Here is an 18,494-nt window from a genome sequence, read left to right as displayed (position 1 = left end):
ACACATAGTATACATGAAATGAATGTGTTGGTTCTTCACCTTCTTGTGTGAATCTGTTAGAACCAATATGCTACCAAAATCAGTTGCTATCAGAAGCCAGTGCATTACCAAAAAGCCAGTGTAAAAACAGTGAAAAGTCTTGCTTTGAATGGCTATGGTGTTTTAATGATAGAATTAAAGAGCTATTCAGACATTCTTAAAGTGATAAGTTACAAAGTTGCCTTATGGATGCTACAGAAATTCCTCAGCATTTAATTTCACAAACTGACACCTTTTTACATACAGTAGTAGTTCCTTAAATGCAGGCTACCTTACATTAAAGTGTTCAGCAGTTAAAAATGTGCAGTACTGTACGTGTCTGCTAGACAGTTGTGACAGATAGGAAGGCGTTATGTACTTTGGAGCCCTCTGGGACTCTGGCCCCATGGCTCATGAGCTCCTGGATTGTCATCCAGTTGTCCAGGATCTTTTTGTTTCGTTTCTTCATCATCTTTTTGTGACTGAGCTCCAAGATATTGATCTCCTTCCTGCCCTCAGCTCCACTTGCTGGGCCCTCCTTTAGACATTCAAGGCGGCTCTTTTGCATGAACTCCCTCCTCTTTCTTTGCTCCCTTGCCCGCGCCAAGTGCTGCTTCCTCTCCTCTTTGCTCCAGTAGCGGCCCATCTTCATCTCACTCATAGCATCGTCATCTGTTGTCATGCCCCCGCTCCTTTCTTCTCGGATCCGCAGCGCCCTCTCCCTCAGGATGCGGTCTCGAGCGGGCCTCCGGGCCACATAGCGTGTGCCATCAGCACGAACTTTGACCTTCCATTCTAGACGGGGTTCCCCAGGGCGTCCGCTCCGGTGCACAGGATCTCGACAGACGCTGAGCAGACTCAGCTGGCTCTGGGAATACTCCAGGGTCGAGTGCTGTTGTAGCAGCTGCATGTAGCTCTGCAATGAAGAGAACATTGTTAGCGCATTATTGTCTTCAGAGGTGCCTCAACTTAAAGACATATTGGCATTAGGTTGGCATGTCTCTCTTGATTATAGCTACCTGAAGTTGCCTGGATCCTCCCTGGCCTTGATAGGGGGTTGTCTGATACGAGGAACCATATGGAAGCCCCCTCCTTGAATCTCTAGCCCTCCCTTTCTTCTCACACCTCTCATCGTCTGCAGGCAGTGCAGGGTCGGACTCAGACCGCGAAGGGTTGCTCTGGTCTGGGCTGCTGGAGATGACAGGACCTGGGTCTGCTGGTCTGCTACGAATAGGTGTACCCTGGGGCTTGGGGATGGGGATGGGGCTTGAGGGTGTTGAAGAAGCCAGTCTGAGGTTTTTCTGGTTGGTGATGCTGATGTGTCTCTGCAGTGAGTGATCAGGAGATTTCTCCATACCCAACGGTGTTGATCGCGCACTCTCCGCTGTATTGTAGGCACTGGAGCTGTCCTTCTCTCGGATCTTATCACTATCTGACCTCTCTGGATACTCATGGATGTCGGCCAACCTGCCGTGCCGCTTGTGTCCATCTTTGAGGCTACGTCCTGGTGAGCAGGGGGCGGGTTGTGAAGGGTCCAGCTGGTGGGTCTGGCGGAGCTGATGTGCCTGCATGATGCTCTGGCACTCCAGCTCAATGCTGCGCAGTTCCTCATTTAGCATCCTCAACTCCTGCTCCACTCCATTACCTCCTCCAACACTGTCTATGCTATCTCCATCCCCTCCTCCTTGCTCAGTAAGACTACACTCTATACTGTGTCGAATGGAGTACACCCCACACTCGCCTCCATTCCGGATTTGACACTTAAGCTCCAGGAGTTGCTGGAAACGATTCTCTAAACCTAGGCTCCCACCTCCTCCATTGCAAATACTGACTACCCCTTCATGACCTTGTCCTTTGGATAATGTCCTCGGACCCTGGGTGTCCTGTGGCACAGTCCCTCTCCTTGTATGTGGATGCTCTGCCCGCCATCGGTCCCTAAGGCAATGGGCTGGGGTCCTCCTGCGGAGTCTAGCCAATAGGGGCTGATGCTCTGGACTGTCTGTACTGCGCCCAAACCCACTGTCTTTGTCTTGATTGTTGGAGGAGCAGGTAGCTGTGTCTGTTGTCATCTCTTCCTCAGCTTGATACTATATTAAGAAAAAGATTTCAGTCACTTGCTAGAGCTTTTCATGTATGTTCGAGTTCATGATTTTGTTGAACACTGCATTTTGAAGGAAAAATGATCAGCCAAGCCATTTGCTTGGAATCGCATCCATACTGGGTGGCAATGTTTTACACCAATTCAGGAAATAGTATGCCCTATATGTAAAGGCAAAGTGTTTAGGTCAGGGTTGATGGGCCTGTAGCCTATGTATAGGTTATGTCCAGTCATAGACTTGTGGTTAATGTTGCCTTTTTATTTACCATAACATAACCATAATTTATTTGCCATTGCCATGTTCTTGCCCTAACCATAATCATACCAAAGTTGCGCAGATATTGTAGTGAGCAAGAATTTTGAAAATGTTGTCATCAAATGTTATCCAGGGGTATGGAGAATTGTACAATATGAACATTTTTGTCTGGCAAAAAGGTTGCAATGATGATAAGGTTACATAAATCAAATTCTATACTCAAACTCCTTCCTTCCTATCATGTCACCTTAACTGAGGCATTCCCTGACACCTTTCTGCCTCTTTATTTGGGCATTTTTGCTTTTTTGTCGCTCTCACCTCATCTTGCCTGTCAAAGTTATGTTCCCTCTGCTTCCTCCGCTCCTCCAGGATCTCCATCTTAAGTTCCTCCACAAGCTCCTGTTGCTCATCATCCAGCCATACTTCATCCTCCAGCTGAAATCACAACATCTTGTCAGAAATCGGTCTTTCTCTGAGGCTATGTATGTGTTTGTGTGCAAGCGCGTGTGTAGATACCCCAGACAATCACAGCGACAGTTTGAAGGAAATGAAAAGGCACAGGCAGTTGTTATTTGACATGGCATAGGTTGTCAAGATAGGGCAGGGACCCTGTGTAGGTGTGTGAGTGTTTACCTGAATGTCTGGTCTTGTCACCAGTAGTATGATGCTCCTTGCTTCTTCACTTGACAGCAAGGCAACGGCCTTTTCTCTGTCTTGCACTTCACAGCCATTTATCTGTACATCAAAGACAAGTACAGATGGTCATGCTAAGAAGACAAGAACTTGTAGAAAGGGCGAACCACATACCCAAGAAAGGACAGTCTGTACCTGTATCATCATCATCCATTTAACTGACATGAATGAAAAGATGAGCGTTATACAACTAACCATTGTTCCCATTTTTGCAAGACACACCTTGACTAATCAAACGCCAGCACCCTATTCTCTCTCTCACACTCTTTCTGCCTGTTTCTTTCCTTCCATTAGCCTAATTTTCCCACTTTTCTGTCTTAGATCTCTTCACCTGTCTCCTTTACCATCTGTCTTTCCTCCATCACAACCTGCAACTACTTGCAATCCCTAGGAAAGGTATAGGCAGGCTGCACGCTCAGTAAAGGGAGTCAATTGCGAGTGTGTAGTCCGGCCACACATCCAGACACACAATTAACTGTTCTTTGACAGGTGGCGTTCATCTTTTCCTCACTAGAGTAATGGGGCTGTCAGAAGAAGATAATAGGGCCAGGAGTACAGCAGGCCCTGCTCTCCACAATCATTCACAACACCGGGACACAGAGACTCGCAGAGTGCTGCAGTATATACAATAAATAAGAAGGAGAAGTCATGTTAGTACACTGTTCAGAACTGGAGGACTTACAATGAGCGTACATCAAGCTGTATTATAGCATTACGTTTTTTTAGCCATCATGCCTACATTTCAATAATCAATCAGTATCTCAGGAAATCTGATTTAGAAATGATTCCTTTTTGAATGTCATCACTCAAAGCTACACTACATTGCTGTACTTGGTGGTACAAGACCCATATTGTTAATGCTGGACAATAAGTATCAGGCACTTCTGGAAAGCTGATTATTATTAGTATTACTAACTGCATACTTTACTGCATAACTTGACAATTTCATTCAATTCACTTTGTCTTGGTTTGTGCTGTTTACATCAGTATTGTTTTACACACAGTCAGTGTTACTTATTTTTTTACATTATTATTTATTTTTTTAGGGACAACACACATTTGGGATGAATGCATAATTAATAATTTTAAATGAAATGGCAAAAAATAATTTTGCATTAAAACCTGGCATTGTGTGTTGTCTTGTAACTTGACAAATGGTCAAAAATGGTAAATCTGTTAGAAGTGTGTAGGCCATGTGAAGTACCTTGATTTCTCTGCAGATATATTGAGGATGCTACATCATACCCACAATTCATATTAAATAATAGATTTCTGTCATGTTTGTTGAAATTGAGTGCCTTAAAGCAACATACAGGCTCATTTTCAGAAGGTATTTCTACATCAAAGCTCCCCTCCCTAAAAACAAGACCACACAGCTCTGTATTACAATGACCATATCATGCCTGCATACTAAGAAAGAACAGAGAGACTCTTCAGTGAGAACATGTCTGCAAGCCATCTGCACAACTTACAAAGTGTGTGGCTCTAGAGGCTTAAATAGGCTTTCAGGATAAAAGCAACAACCAATCAGCTGGATGTCAGTCAGAGAGAAGGTGTCTTCAATTAAATCATTAACTAGCTGGGTGACTCAGCTCTACAGGAGCCCTAAATAAATGTAAACAGTCCTTCCACATACACAGACTGTACCCATGTATAAGTATGTATCGTATGCACTTGTGCATATACAAACATGAATATTCACAAATATACAAAAAACATGTGGGCTCAAATATGTCATGGAAATGGCTCAAATTTTAGGAAATAACATAAAAATTTATAATTATTAAGACAGAACCAAATAAGGACAAACTACATATTATATGAGGAAAAAACAGAGAGGATCATAAGGGTCAGAGTTGCATTCACATTCACACTCTGAGCAGAAGTTTCAAAAAACAAGACACAGACAACTTCTCGTTAAGTGTTGATGAGGGACTGTTCACCACGGCTACACACACCTGGTCCACACATTAATGAGCATGGTGTCAAAACTTTAACCTTTGTCAATCCTGCATTCCAGTGGGGAAAACAATGGCCAATGATTTTGTATGTGTACTGGACTGAAATATACAAGGATGTTTTTCTGCTTTGGATCGTATCTGCAGTCAGAGAGTGTATATAAGGTTGCAACGTTTTAGTTATATGTGCTTGGAGAGAACCATCCACAATCTCTGACCACATGGGTGTTTTCGCATAATGAGACTGAGAGTAAGACTGAGACAGAGAGGAGTGCTAGAGATGATGTATTCCCTGGTGTGACTGCAACTAAGGACTTTAATTTCCCTGGTAAAACGAGGTGATTAAATATACATATGTTTGCCTCGACTGGACACACCAGCAGCTTGGATATTCTTTCAAAAACCTTCCTTGCAAGCAGCTTGGAGTATCCACCTTTGAAGGGTTTGTTCAACATAGAAAAAACAGGAAATGTGGAATTTCTTTTGTCTATGGGAGGCTGATAACAGAGATAAAATCCTGCTAGTGGTGTGTAGAATAGTAAGGGTTTGTGAGTTCATAGTATAAGGTTGTGTGAATGTACTTTGGTCACTGAGACGAAAATACACACCTGTAAAATACGATCGCCTTCCTTGATGCGTCCATCTCTTGCTGCTATACTGTTTGGCTCTACCTGCACAAAAGAAAGTGAAAAAGAAAAACTGACCGGTCATTGTGTATCTCTGTATTGAAGAAAAAAAAACCCACACCACTCACTAACCATTGCTTTCACATCTCTACTGTCAGGGAAAAAGTCTTTCATAAAGCGAAGATGCTTATTTTCTCACTGACACCCTTGTATTTTTCACATGATACGGGGGGTTCTCACAGGTTCGTGGTGCTGACAGGTATCACATTCAGCTTCGAAGGTGGTGACTGACACTGACTGAGGTAACATGTAAGCCCTTGACATGATACAAAAGCCCAGGATGTTATAAATGAAGTCTGAGTGTAAAAGCATAGAAGACTGTAGTGAAAAAAAACAATAAATGTCACAAGTGTTTGTGGCACAGACATGATTCTATTTTAACTGAAATATTTTTAAAATGCATCCCAGTGGATATGCAACTACACTACAAGATCTCAATAACCATTTCATAAACTTTGTTGTTCTTGAGTTGAAAATCAAGAGAGAGACAGCTACATGTGGGGGGAAAAAAACAACCTTTGTGGAAAAGTGAAGGAAAAAAAAAAATCACATTGATACGATCCATACATACATTTTAATGAGAGAAATTAGCATTTTCATCCTTTTATCAGACATACAAAAATACAGTAGATGTAGTGAAACATTGTTTTCACAATCTGGCGTTCAGCAGGTGCCGGTGTAGTTTGTTTTTTCATCTGTTCATTTGAAACAGACAAAGAATATGAGAGCAAAAACCACAAAGAAATAGATGCTAGGGTTCATGGTTTTTATACAAGTAATTTCATAAAGACTTTCCTTTTGCCATTCATACCCTGATGGCAGCCTCCTATTCGTCATAGCAGCTCTTAGTTAGCACACCTTTGCCTGTTTTGTTCATAATGCGATTGAAAGTGCACCTGCAGCCAAGCTAAACATTTTTCTTATTAAATCTGTAGTGCTTGAGCTCTCATAATTCCACATAATGCAATAATTTGTTTTCATTTGGTCTTATCAATTTTGCACAAGGAACTATTTTCTGAGCTGTGAATCATTTGAATTTTAAAAAGAATCTGTGTAATACGTTCCCTCTTTGTTGCATGTGTTTGGTATTCAGAGGGGATACAGCAAATGGGTGACTGTGTCATTGAACATAATGTGTGTGTGTGTGTGTATGTGTGTGTGCGTGTGTGTGTGTGTGTGTGTGGGGGGGGGGTGTCGCTTAGAGCTAATTAAAACCTTCAATTAAAACACGTTAAAGGAGGAGGAATGAGAATGGCTGGACAGGAATCACATTTCAAACCTGACTTCCTCTTATGCCATGCGTGGCTCATTCAGAGCTGATATTTGACTTGCAAACATTCTTCTCTCCTTCCTCCCAAATTCAAATGGGATTTCATGCCATCTTTAATAACTTCCTGCTTCATAGGAAACTGTTCACGGGACCCTGATCATGAGTAAATATCTGTTATGTAGTAGCTAATTGTGTGACAGGAAGAAGCAATTACCATGAAATCCTAAAAAGAAAACAGTCAAGTTTTCTAACAAGGTGGAGCACCATTTTTCACCTAAGAGCGTCAATGTGGGAGAACTAATTAATGGGAATATGTGTCCCTACCTGGCTGACATAAATTGCGGTGTCCTCCTCATCGTCTGTCCTGTAGCACAGCGTTAAGCCAAGCTTCTCCTGGCTGTTCTGCCTGCACAGCTCCACTTCCTGTTACACACACACACACACACACACACAAACAATCAAACAATTGATGTTTTAAACCACACACGTTTTCCCACGGTGCACCTGTTATGCTGCATTTGATGGATTCCAAAACCATGTAATTTCAAACAGAGTTTATTCATCTGAGCAGCTGAAATGATCTCGCCCATGGGAGATGAGGTCTAACTTGAAGGGCAAAGAGGCAAAAAGGATCTGTGTTAATTTTCTACTGATGCTGACTGACTCTACCATGACTGCAGCAACAACTACACGCATAACCGCCAACATAACCAATAAGAACATTGATAAAAACATATTTGCTAGCTGGATAACAGAGGAAAAAAAGTAATTATGTACTTTGAAGTGAATCTTTTGCAGATACATTCGAATTAGATGTCCCCTCTTTACGTTGATTAGCACAATTAGAGCTGCAATATGTTGCTCGCAAAACATATTTGCTATCACAAATTAGTTGATTATGGATTTAAAATGACATGTTCCTTATTGTCTCATTTTCTCTTTCATTTATTTGACACAACTCTTCTTAGTTTCATCAATAGGTTTTTGGGGCACATGGGGGCAACACAATACTGACATACTAGCATTTCATACGTTGAAATGGCGAACAAACAGCAGACACAGCATTCATTTGGAGTCAGTACAAGAGTTCAGTGGTCTCCTTTTAGCTTTTCTTTGCTCTCCACCAACTCTGGAGGGAAATCTCCACTGTGGTCAGAGCTTTGAATTTCAAAGCAGCTATCTTAGGTAATCTTCCATAACTGGACAAAGCAGGAGCAGGACAAAGTTACCATGTGTGTATGGTACTTGTGAGGAATTGAGCTTGCCTGTTGGTATTCAGCATAACATTTGAACATTTGATCATTTTTCAGTTATAAAACTGGATTAGTCCGTGGGATTCTTGGTCTACTTGCTCGCCTACAAAGACTCACAGGCTCCGACTTCATCCAGATTACCCAACCCCAACCCAGCACGATGCACACACACACACACAATAGAGCACAACACTATATTAGCACAATTTGTAAGCACAATATCAAAAGAAAGTACAATGATGCAATGTAATAAAGTGTAGAAATGCACATATTAACATGGCCACAGCATGTGTTCTGCACATCAAGGAAATAAAAGCCTGTTAGTATCAAACTTATTCCAGCATGTGGCAACATACAGGGCACGTCTTTGATGGCCATAGGGAGGGTATTTCATTGGCTGGTCTCCTCCCACAGGAAATGTCTCTAAATTTAGCCCCACTCGCTACTGGCTCCCTTTTGATCTCTGCTGTGTATAAAGGTAATCACATAAAGATAACTCCGGGGGTAATCTTTATTAACCCCATGCTGCCAAATTCATTTCAGTAGGGTGAAGCTGTGAAAGGAGGGGAGTCGGGGTAAAAAGGGGAAGTAAGGGTGGGGGAGGGTGAGGGGGCGAGAATTAACCCCCCCCCCCCCTTTTTTTTTTTTGTCATGGGAAACCACGATAGCAGAGATTGACAGGGGAGGTAATTAATTTCTGTGGCATTTAACCCCCTGTGCAGACAGCCCTGACCTTCAAAGGTTGAGGTGTGTTAAGAGTTTATAATACAGTAACACCCCATGCTGGTCTCGGCTACCCGCACTTCTTACGGGTTTAGTGTTTTGCCTGATTTGTACAAACCCTGGCAGTGAAAACATACAGTACATACATTGAGATCAGACGTCTTTAGGCCCATGTGCACTGGCTGCTATGCTGGGTTTTCCTGTAGTCAGTTATAATGGTATGAACCCCGCAAGTGAATGGCCTCCAGACGTGTGGAGCCGTGGGTGCCGACAATGTAGAGAGCCTTGATTAAAGCTGATTGGATCCTAATCTGTACGACTGTGAGGTTTAAATTATGGCACAGCTGTGACGTCAAAACTAATTTCACATGGCTTAAAATACTTTGAGACAACAGATGGAATATATCTTCTTAATTTACATTATGTGGTTTCCAATTTTGAATGGGAGAGATCCAATTTGCCAAACGCTACTAACATATATGAGAGGACATATGACAATAGGTGGTGCCCTGTCTTTTAGAACCACATTAAACATCTGTTAGTTACATTTCAGTCCGATAGGCACATAACAGTTGTTCCATGTTTCATTCAAAAGAAATTACTGCCATGCCTAATCTTCACTGGCTCATTGTTTCCACATTGCAGATGATGACATCCTTTCAGCTGTCACCATCTTACAGCGACAGTCTTTAAATCGTAATGATGATCACTCAGTCAGTCAGGAAAAGCATACAAATGAATTTTTATTAGATTTCATGTTTCCCATTGATACTGTGCTGCTTTTTCAGTTATTTCAGATTTTAGTTTATTCCAGTCTGGTAGTGCTTTTTGGGAGCACGACCAATCTCACCACGATGGTGCTGGCGGAGGTGGTTACCTTTTAAAGATTGGGAAATCATCAGGGTTATTTTTGGATGAAAGACTTTAGATTTTTAACAGGAAAACTGTGTTATGAAGTGAGGCTGCAAATTTACAAAGATATAGACACTTATTAGGGAGGGAAGGTCTCTTACTTTTGAGTTTGTCACTGCAATATATATAAAAAATGGTCACACTGTTTTATTTGATCGTATTTTCTACTTGCACCGACAAAGCTTACTTTACTTTTTAATCTTTATTCTGGTACCACCCCTTGGATACCATTTTGTTCTTAAGGATTACAAAAATCCAGCCTTTGAAGCTTGGAACCCGCTGACGATTCATAATTGTTTATTTTGACTGAAATGGCAAACAGCTAACTGGCTGCTTTCTGGCAGACTGCTGCCACTTCATTAACTTCACAGTGTAACCAGGTGACCAAACAGACCATTCATTAAAACCCACCATTATTCAACATTACTTTGCCTTTGGATGTAGATATAAATATCCAACAGGGGCTGCAACTGTTGAGAACATGATTAACTGAGATTTTCACAGCAGTATTTTAGCAACTTTAGGAGCTGTAATTGAAATTGTAATAGCTCGCTATTCTACTGTGAACTTCATTTTTTACACTAATGATTAAAGCATATATATAAAACTGTTAGCTCTGAAACTCATTTTCTACATATACTGTCTACTACTTGGCAATATTGTAGTTTGGTAGGTTTGGCAGGTGTAGCAGAGGTATTATGACAGCAGGAGTACCCATGTGAACAATCAGGTGGAAGTGAAGCTAAACCTGTCAGAAGTAATGTTCCTGGGAATGGCAGACCTCTTCTGTTTCATCCAAGAGGAAAGCCATTCATGTTTCAGTTAGATACACATGGATGGACAGAGGTAAGTGAGGATGGCTGATTTTGTGTGTACACGTCTGGCAGACGTGTGTGTGTGTGTGTGTTGTAAAGCTGACCTTGTTCTAATACTACTGCTATTACCACACACAAGTCCTCCACCCCTGACACATACTGGAGACTCTTTCATCCACATAGCACTATAAGGTAAGGCCACAGCTGGCAGCAGAGGAATCCTAATTACCCACAATGCAGTTCACTGAACCAGGAAGTGCCTATTAAACCATAGGGGGACCACTGACAGGAGCAAATGTCACTCATCACTGTCACCTAGTGTGACCTCGAGGTCCACTGTCTGAGTGGCATGATGCATCTGTGAGGGGACACTTGTGGGTACGGACCATTAACTCACACCGCACAGAATCCCCCCTTCTCATCACGGATTTTAGAAGTATACCTTCAGAAACAACACTGGGACTTTATTGTTTACAAGAAATGTAGTAAGAAATGTTAAATAAGATTATTGTATGCATTGCATTATAAACACATTAAGCACCATTATGCATTATATAATGCATAAATGCATGTTTTCTCCTTGTTTGAGTGGACTACGTAACATTCAGTTGTAAATTCTGTCACAGAGGACAGCAAAAAGCCTCTCGTTAGTACTAAATATAACCTAAATGAATATTAAGTGCAAGGTTGTAACATTCTGTGAGTTTCCTCACCGAAACCTAGAAAGTACATTTTGACACGGTCTCGTACTTTTTAGCGGCAATTTTGTTGGCTGTGGACTGAAATCCATTCTGATACCAGTAAGTGCTTGTGCTTTATCACATGGCATGCATGTAATTTCTGTTCAGCTTGAAGTGGCTGTGTGAAAAGGGACAGAAATATACCTGAAGGACAGTGCATAAAGAAAGGGAGCAAATGGCCTTTGAACAAAACACTCTGGTAATTCTTTTGGTATGATTATATGAAGAAAGGCCGTCTGTCCTAAACCCAGGGACTTTGCTATACTACACAGAACAATCTGAGGAGTGGATGCTGCTTTCTCAAGGGGCAGCCAATTTTTTCTTTATTGTAGAAGACATTTTGTCTGTTATTGTTTGGGACTTGTGAGCATCATGCATCAGGGCTAACCTTGGATTATCTCTTGGGACTGTGTATTACTGACACAACAGCGGCTTTATGTCCAACTGTATCAATGGAAAAGAAATAAACCTATTCAATCTGAAGCAATAAGTAGCTTCACAGATGGGCCTGTGTAGCCAAAGTGTAGCGCTGTGCAAACCCTGGAGTTTCATATAGTTTCATACAGCATTAGAACAGGATACTTTGCATATCACAATCAAGCTACAAGTTTGTTGAAGACATCTTTTCCAGCACCCATTAGAACTTAGAAGATGGTAAAATCACCAGAGGAAGGCTAAAAACGAACGTATTGTTCAAAATGGAAAGGGTTCATCCTCTGGGGAGCATAAATGTGATTAATAGATCCAGTTGAAATGAGCTTATCATTCTAATTTTTTCTCAATTATCTTTTGGGCATTTCTTGTCTCTTAGATAGCCAACAGTAATGAGATGAAAGGAAAAGAGAGATTAGGACCAAAATTCATCAAAGGTACATCCAAGACTGGTTTCCAATGAATCACTGGACTGACACACTGACACTGACAGACACCACACCACTGTGCCGCCCCTGGATTCATACCAACCCTGCTGTATCTTGCTCTGGACAAAAGTTGTTGCAAGAAGATGTTGCACTGTACCACATACAGTATGAGTACTTTACAGTATGCTCATACAGGAGGAGAATGTAAAACCGTACCTCATACTCATACTCCTCAGTCCTCTCCACCTCTGCTGGGGTATTGGACAGGTACTCTGGACATTCATAAAACTCATGTTCCATGGTGTGGATAGAATGACAACTGGAGAGAAAAAAAAGAAGAAACAATTCTTTAAAAGGTGGTTATGCATGGTCCCATATGCATGTGTCTCCACAGTAAAAACACATAAACACACTTTTGTTTTATCTTTGTCATCCAATACAGCACACCACATGTTATGTGTTAGAAGTTTCTTAGTAACAATTTATTAATAGTTATCACATCAATCCTTTGCCCCATAAAAGTAATGACCTCTGTAACTTGTCCCCATGATAACTTCCACTCCATAATCATAACTAAGACTGGCAGATGTGTAGTTTTATTGGACAAAGTGATTTCACCTGCTGCCCAGCAAAGCCACAGCCCATATAACCACAGACTGGACTTAGCACCAAAATGCCTGCTACATCAGCCCAGTAGCTTTTAACCACCCAGTAAAAGTTCTCATTATAGAAGAAGGATGTAGAGGGATGAGTTTGGCTCCGCATAATGATATCACAGGGGCAAAGTACTTAGCTAGACCGGGGGCTTCCAGACTTTGATACAACGGCTTAATAACTACCATGAAATGAAAGCGAACAACAGAGAAGCCTCAGGGAAGCTTCAAGTTCATTTGGAATTGAAAAAAATATTTCCTGATTCCAGACAACTAAACACAGGATAGTAATTTTCGTCTCCGTGTGTACTATTAACATTCAGCCACCTTCCAGGAGATGAAAGGCCAAACTTCTCGCACTGGCTACAACTGTACAGTAAGTGTTTGCTCTCACCTGTCAGACAAAAGGAAGGGACAGATGTCAGGGACGGGAGGGGTAGCAGGCCGTAGCTTTGCCAGTGCCATGATGTGCTCGAAGGTGATGTCCGTTTGCGTGCAAACATCCACCACACAGACATCCTGTGGAGTGCCATTGTGGTTTTGTGCAACAGCAGGCGTGGCTCTGGTGGGGGTTCTCCGGAGAACCTGGACAACGATGGGGTCTCGCCTGATGGCCTCCACCACTGCCTCGTCATGGTCGACCTTGGAGAAGTCGCGTGCGTTCACCTGAAGGATGAGGAGAGCAAATCACTTTATGTTGATGTGAAAAGATGGAAACCATATTCTGTTCCAGCATCTGAATTCCCAAGTCTTTGACAATAACAGTATTTACAATATGTATACAATAACAATATTTTATACTGCCCTATACTGTACAGTACTTATATACTGTCTCTGAAAAGAGGAGTGTAGTCAGTAGAAAAGCGAAGGAGACCTTGCACACGTAGGCATTGCAGTGTCTTCTCTTTAACCCTCATTTAGCCAAGGACAGTCTGGTGGACATGCGTGCTCTTTTCAACAACCTGTTTCACATTCACAGCCGGGAGCCTCACTGAGCCTTTACATGTTTTCACAGTTAGGCGCAGAATATCTTCCAGGTTAAGCGTTTTTATAGAGGGCACTTTGGCAGTAATTCTTCATGGAGAGAGCACATTACATAGTCTCTCTTTTTTTTTTTTCCCAGCAGGTTCTGACATTTTAACTGCTGACCAGCTATTAACAGATATCTAATTTTCTTACATTAAGGCTTCTGCAATATTTACAGAGATTGTATAATTTGCTAGAATGCAGCATTTACTGAAGGAAAACTTTTTAATGAGGTAATTTGATTTCATTCTCTTTTGCACCAATATTCTACTTCAAATCAATCTAACTCAAATGCATTATTTGCATTGCATTCCTACCGTTAAATCCATTAGATGTAGAATGATAATAATACTGATTTAAGCAAATGAGCAGCAAAGTGGGGACGAGCAGTGGCTGCAGACTTTGCTCCATTGGGAATGTCAGTTTTAGCAAGCAGCACCTATTTAATTTGCAAGATCAGAAAAGGTAGTGCCACAAGGGAATCGGTGGACAGATGTCACACTGACAGCTCCCAATGTGAAAACACACACCCGCAGTTTGCATTGACACTAAGTTTACCCGATCAGTTTAACCTCTGTATGTACCTCTGTAAGTTAATTCTCAGCCTTTCACATCCTGAAATTGATTGTTTGCATTGATTTCGGATGTCCGAGAGTTTGTCAACAGCTTAAAATGTCGAAGCATATGCCTAATGTCATGATCATTATTGAGAGGACATATTCATTAGTAAAATAAAGAGCTACATGCTGAAATATCTCTTACACCTTTTAGCCTGGTGGAATGGCTTATAGCAGCAAATTGGACATCATGTTGGTGGCAGTATGGTTTCTTTTTGTGATAAGCCTTCCAGACCTCGCATAGGGTAACAAATGCACCACTATGGTGGGAGCACACATGACAACTTTCTTGAAGTTTTTTAAATGCAATAAATTAGAAAAGTGCTGCAGCTGCCCATCAGTCCAAACTCTACTGCTATCAGCGGCTATTATAGCATCTTTATGGCTGCATCGACCCTGTGACCCCTCTTGTAACGACATGTTTTTGCCACACAAAAGTTCTGCTTCATACACATGAACTTAATTTTATCATCCTGTTTGAACCTATGAGCATCTCAGAGAAACAACACATAAAGCTCCACAATATCTTTAAGTTGTAATGAGATCCAGATGGACACATTAATCTACAATCAGAGGGAATGGTCTGGAAGGCAGGAAGTGATTGTGCGGCTACACCTGCCAGTGAGTTTACCTGCTGTTGTTCCTCTATTCAATCTGCCTGTTGATGAGCTAACTGGGGGCTGATTAATAGGTAGCAGATGTGACAAAGACCGGGGATAATGGCTCAGAACGCGTAGGTTTTATGTGTTCCTGTTTGTGTGCATCACACATCTTATACATCGTATACAATGAATTTATAAAGCATTAAGGATAATTAAACCACAAAGGGGGTGATAAAGAGGAGCAGACAGGTTGGAGACGCTTCAGCTCAGTCATATATTTCTTTACTTTATTTCCACAATTGCTTTAAATGATTATATAAATGACAGCACATTTGCTAGTTGTATTAGTCACTATTTTTTTATTGCAATCTGCAATAAACTTTCAGTGACGTAACAATCCAGAATCAAACATTTCCATGTATTTCATTATTTCTTGTGTATAGTCTTTTTTCTTTGCGGTTTTGTCCCATTGTTTACTCTTGCAAAGACTGCTTCCCCATAGGGATTGTAGTTTAATTCAGATATAGCGTGGGATTTTCCTTTTCCCATCTGTGTTTGTTTGAGTGGGTAAGAAATGCATGGGAGCCTTACTATATGTGGAGATGCGATGTACTAAGATGTGTGGGTGTGCGGATTCCATCAATATCAAACAGTAATTCCATTTTGATTTGAAGTTCCCTTTCTCATTACTCAGCTGCGCTCCTGTGACCAAACTGACAGAGAGACAATATCAACTCATTACATCATCTGAGATCACCCATGGAAGCTCCACCAGAACACTAAAACTAGCCTGAGTTCATGGTCGTCCGTAGGGGCGGCTGTAATGAACGAACAATCTAGCGCAGCCTTCATATACCTTTCAAGTTAAAGGTTACCAATGCCAATAAAAAATGGTTCCCTGTAGCCCGAAACCAAAGCTTCTTGTCCATCCAAACGCTCGTCCTAAAGGTCAAGGTTCAAAGTGAAGTACAGAATACACTGTAGCGTATGTGTGTGTGTGTTTCTACTTTGTGTGTTCAGGGAGCAAATCATCGATCTACAGCCTTTACTGAAAATGTCATTTGCTTGTTATTGGCCACTTTGGATGGTTGCTATCACTCCTTGAAATAGGCCAATTTATTGTATGCTTTTTGTCTTTTCTTTCTATACTAGCAAGGCACTAAAGATGGGAAAACAGGAATAGGAAGCTAGTACAACTGAACTAGTTGAATAACAAACATTTAAATTAGTGCTGTCAAAATCAATTTTGTAATTAATTTGAAAAATGTGTGTTAAAAAACATTCAAATTAATTAACACAGAGGTGTTTTGTTTATTCCCTGTGTTATGGCAGCGATAGTCAGCAATATTTGAATTCTATGAGTGTATTTCTGACAAAAAATGGTAAAATGTGTTTCAGCAATGAAGTTGATAAAAATAACAGATTGAGGTTGATGCGTCCAACAGTGCACCGTTGTTATCAGGCCAAACCACGGACCATCAAGCAGAGCTACAAAGCATCAAAAATGACTTAGAGGAAACAGGAAGAAGTAAATGTATCTGTGGCACAAATTAGGCTAGGTTTAACTTCAATGGCAGCTTCATGCTGTAACTGCTTCTTTTGAGTGCATTTTGCTTGTTGTTTAGCTTTGTTTTGCTTTACTACGTGCTATGTTCTCATCATAATGTTATCGTATCAGATTCTGGCCCCAGTTTTGACCAAATAGGGGCATTTTGACATTGAGGGAAAGAATGATATAACTCACAGCACTGTCTCCTCTCTCTAATGCTGTTTTTACTGCAGAGATTTTGACCTGTCAAAGCAGGAAAAGCACGGGTAGAACTGATAACATTAATAATGGCTTCTTTCTGTTTAGGTTAGGCATTTCCAGGGCTCCGGTGGTGCAAGATCACACATTTGCATGAATTACAAAGGATACTTAATGGAATGGAGCCATTGTTACTCTTAACATTTACACCGTTGCTGTCCATGGTATGACAAGTCTTTCATGAAAGGTCTGGTGGATTATTTGAATAAGCCTCAGCTACCAACTATTAATGTAACATTTTGCTGCCTATGGTGCACCAATTACACACATCGTTGACTATGAGGGGCTACTAGAGGATCATGGTGTGGAAATGGCTTACATGTGTTGAGACAGGGTTGAAATTGGCACAATGAAAGCCAATCATTGCAAGGCCTGATGGCTTCCAACATGCTCGAGAGGGCGAAAATGTGTCAAATAGAGTGCAATCACTTGTCCACTAAGATGGCTAAATGTTGTTTTGAATATCAACAGGAGCGATAAGGAAAGCCAAGAGATAAGAGTTTGTTTGTGTGTGTGTGTGTGTGTGTGTGTGTGTGTGTGTGTGTGTGTGTGTGTAGATGTGAATGGGTGTGTTTGCTGCACAGAGATAAGAATGTGATGGAAACCACTCAACCTCACAGCTAAATCTGACAGATACCATGTCATCGTGAGCGAATGGAAGCACACACACACATGCCACACACACACACACACACACACACACACACAAAGACAGTTTAAACATTACATCAGCTCCCTGCAGACTTAAAACAGCTCTACAATCCGGTTGTTTGCATTAACCATGTTTGACTGAATAATGCCTGTATCTCAGACTGAATAGGGTGACAATGGACCACGAAACAATAAGCTGCCGAGGAGAGACCCTTTGCCTATTCACCACCGACCTTGTCTGCCCCTGAGGAAACAGCACTCCATACCACCGGCTAGCTTTCCTCTGTAAATCCCCCAGATCATGATTTTGGTGAACCCGAGCTTAATACAAGTAAGATTGTTTTTACCTTCATTGAAATTGGCATATTGTTATGAGTGAGGAAGCGCAGGTGGCGTGCTTTCAATAATCTGCCAGATCTCATTTCTCCTCCTCCTTTAGCTGTATTGAAATGAATCAGGAGGATGCTCTCATGTGGCGAGCCTCACTGTCATGAATGTCTCATTTCAATAATAAAAGTCTCTGACACGCAATAACATCTAGTGCAGCGGTGGCAAAGAAGATGATGGTTTTATAAATTTGAGTGGCAGGCTGTGCAACTGGTGGGCCATGCTCGGTCAACTGAATCACATTGACCCCTGCCAGGCGTGGGATGAGAATACCATCATACTATCAATGCATGCAGGAAGATAACAAAAAAGAATGGAAGGGATTGAAATATGCCTTTTTTTTTTAAACAGTCTTTCCAAATCATTCTACTGTACTACAAGTATGAGTTTAACACTATATAACAGCTCAATTAAGGATTTAGAGGGAAATTAATGGAAGCAGTAAATTTGGTTTGCAGGTATTGTAAGC

The 18,494-nt window shown here is 41.4% G+C and overlaps 1 protein-coding gene across 1 annotated transcript in view; it reads right to left on the bottom strand.

Moving 5' to 3' along the window:
* Positions 1-361: 361 nt before the first annotated feature.
* The window catches only part of pdzrn4 (PDZ domain containing ring finger 4), a 31,956-nt gene continuing 13,823 nt past the window's right edge, over positions 362-18,494 (bottom strand). The window contains exons 2-9 of the mRNA XM_070853964.1: positions 13,330-13,601; positions 12,499-12,601; positions 7,304-7,402; positions 5,632-5,694; positions 3,006-3,107; positions 2,691-2,807; positions 1,038-2,105; positions 362-934 (exon numbers count right to left, since the gene is read on the bottom strand). Coding sequence (XP_070710065.1) covers positions 362-934; positions 1,038-2,105; positions 2,691-2,807; positions 3,006-3,107; positions 5,632-5,694; positions 7,304-7,402; positions 12,499-12,601; positions 13,330-13,601 — 2,397 coding nt within the window. The remainder of the gene's footprint in view (positions 935-1,037; positions 2,106-2,690; positions 2,808-3,005; positions 3,108-5,631; positions 5,695-7,303; positions 7,403-12,498; positions 12,602-13,329; positions 13,602-18,494) is intronic.

This window comes from Pempheris klunzingeri, chromosome 22, assembly GCF_042242105.1.
Source record: "Pempheris klunzingeri isolate RE-2024b chromosome 22, fPemKlu1.hap1, whole genome shotgun sequence".
Lineage (NCBI taxonomy): Eukaryota > Metazoa > Chordata > Actinopteri > Acropomatiformes > Pempheridae > Pempheris > Pempheris klunzingeri.
Note: the sequence above shows the minus strand (reverse complement) of the source record. Positions and strands in the feature narration are given on the sequence as shown.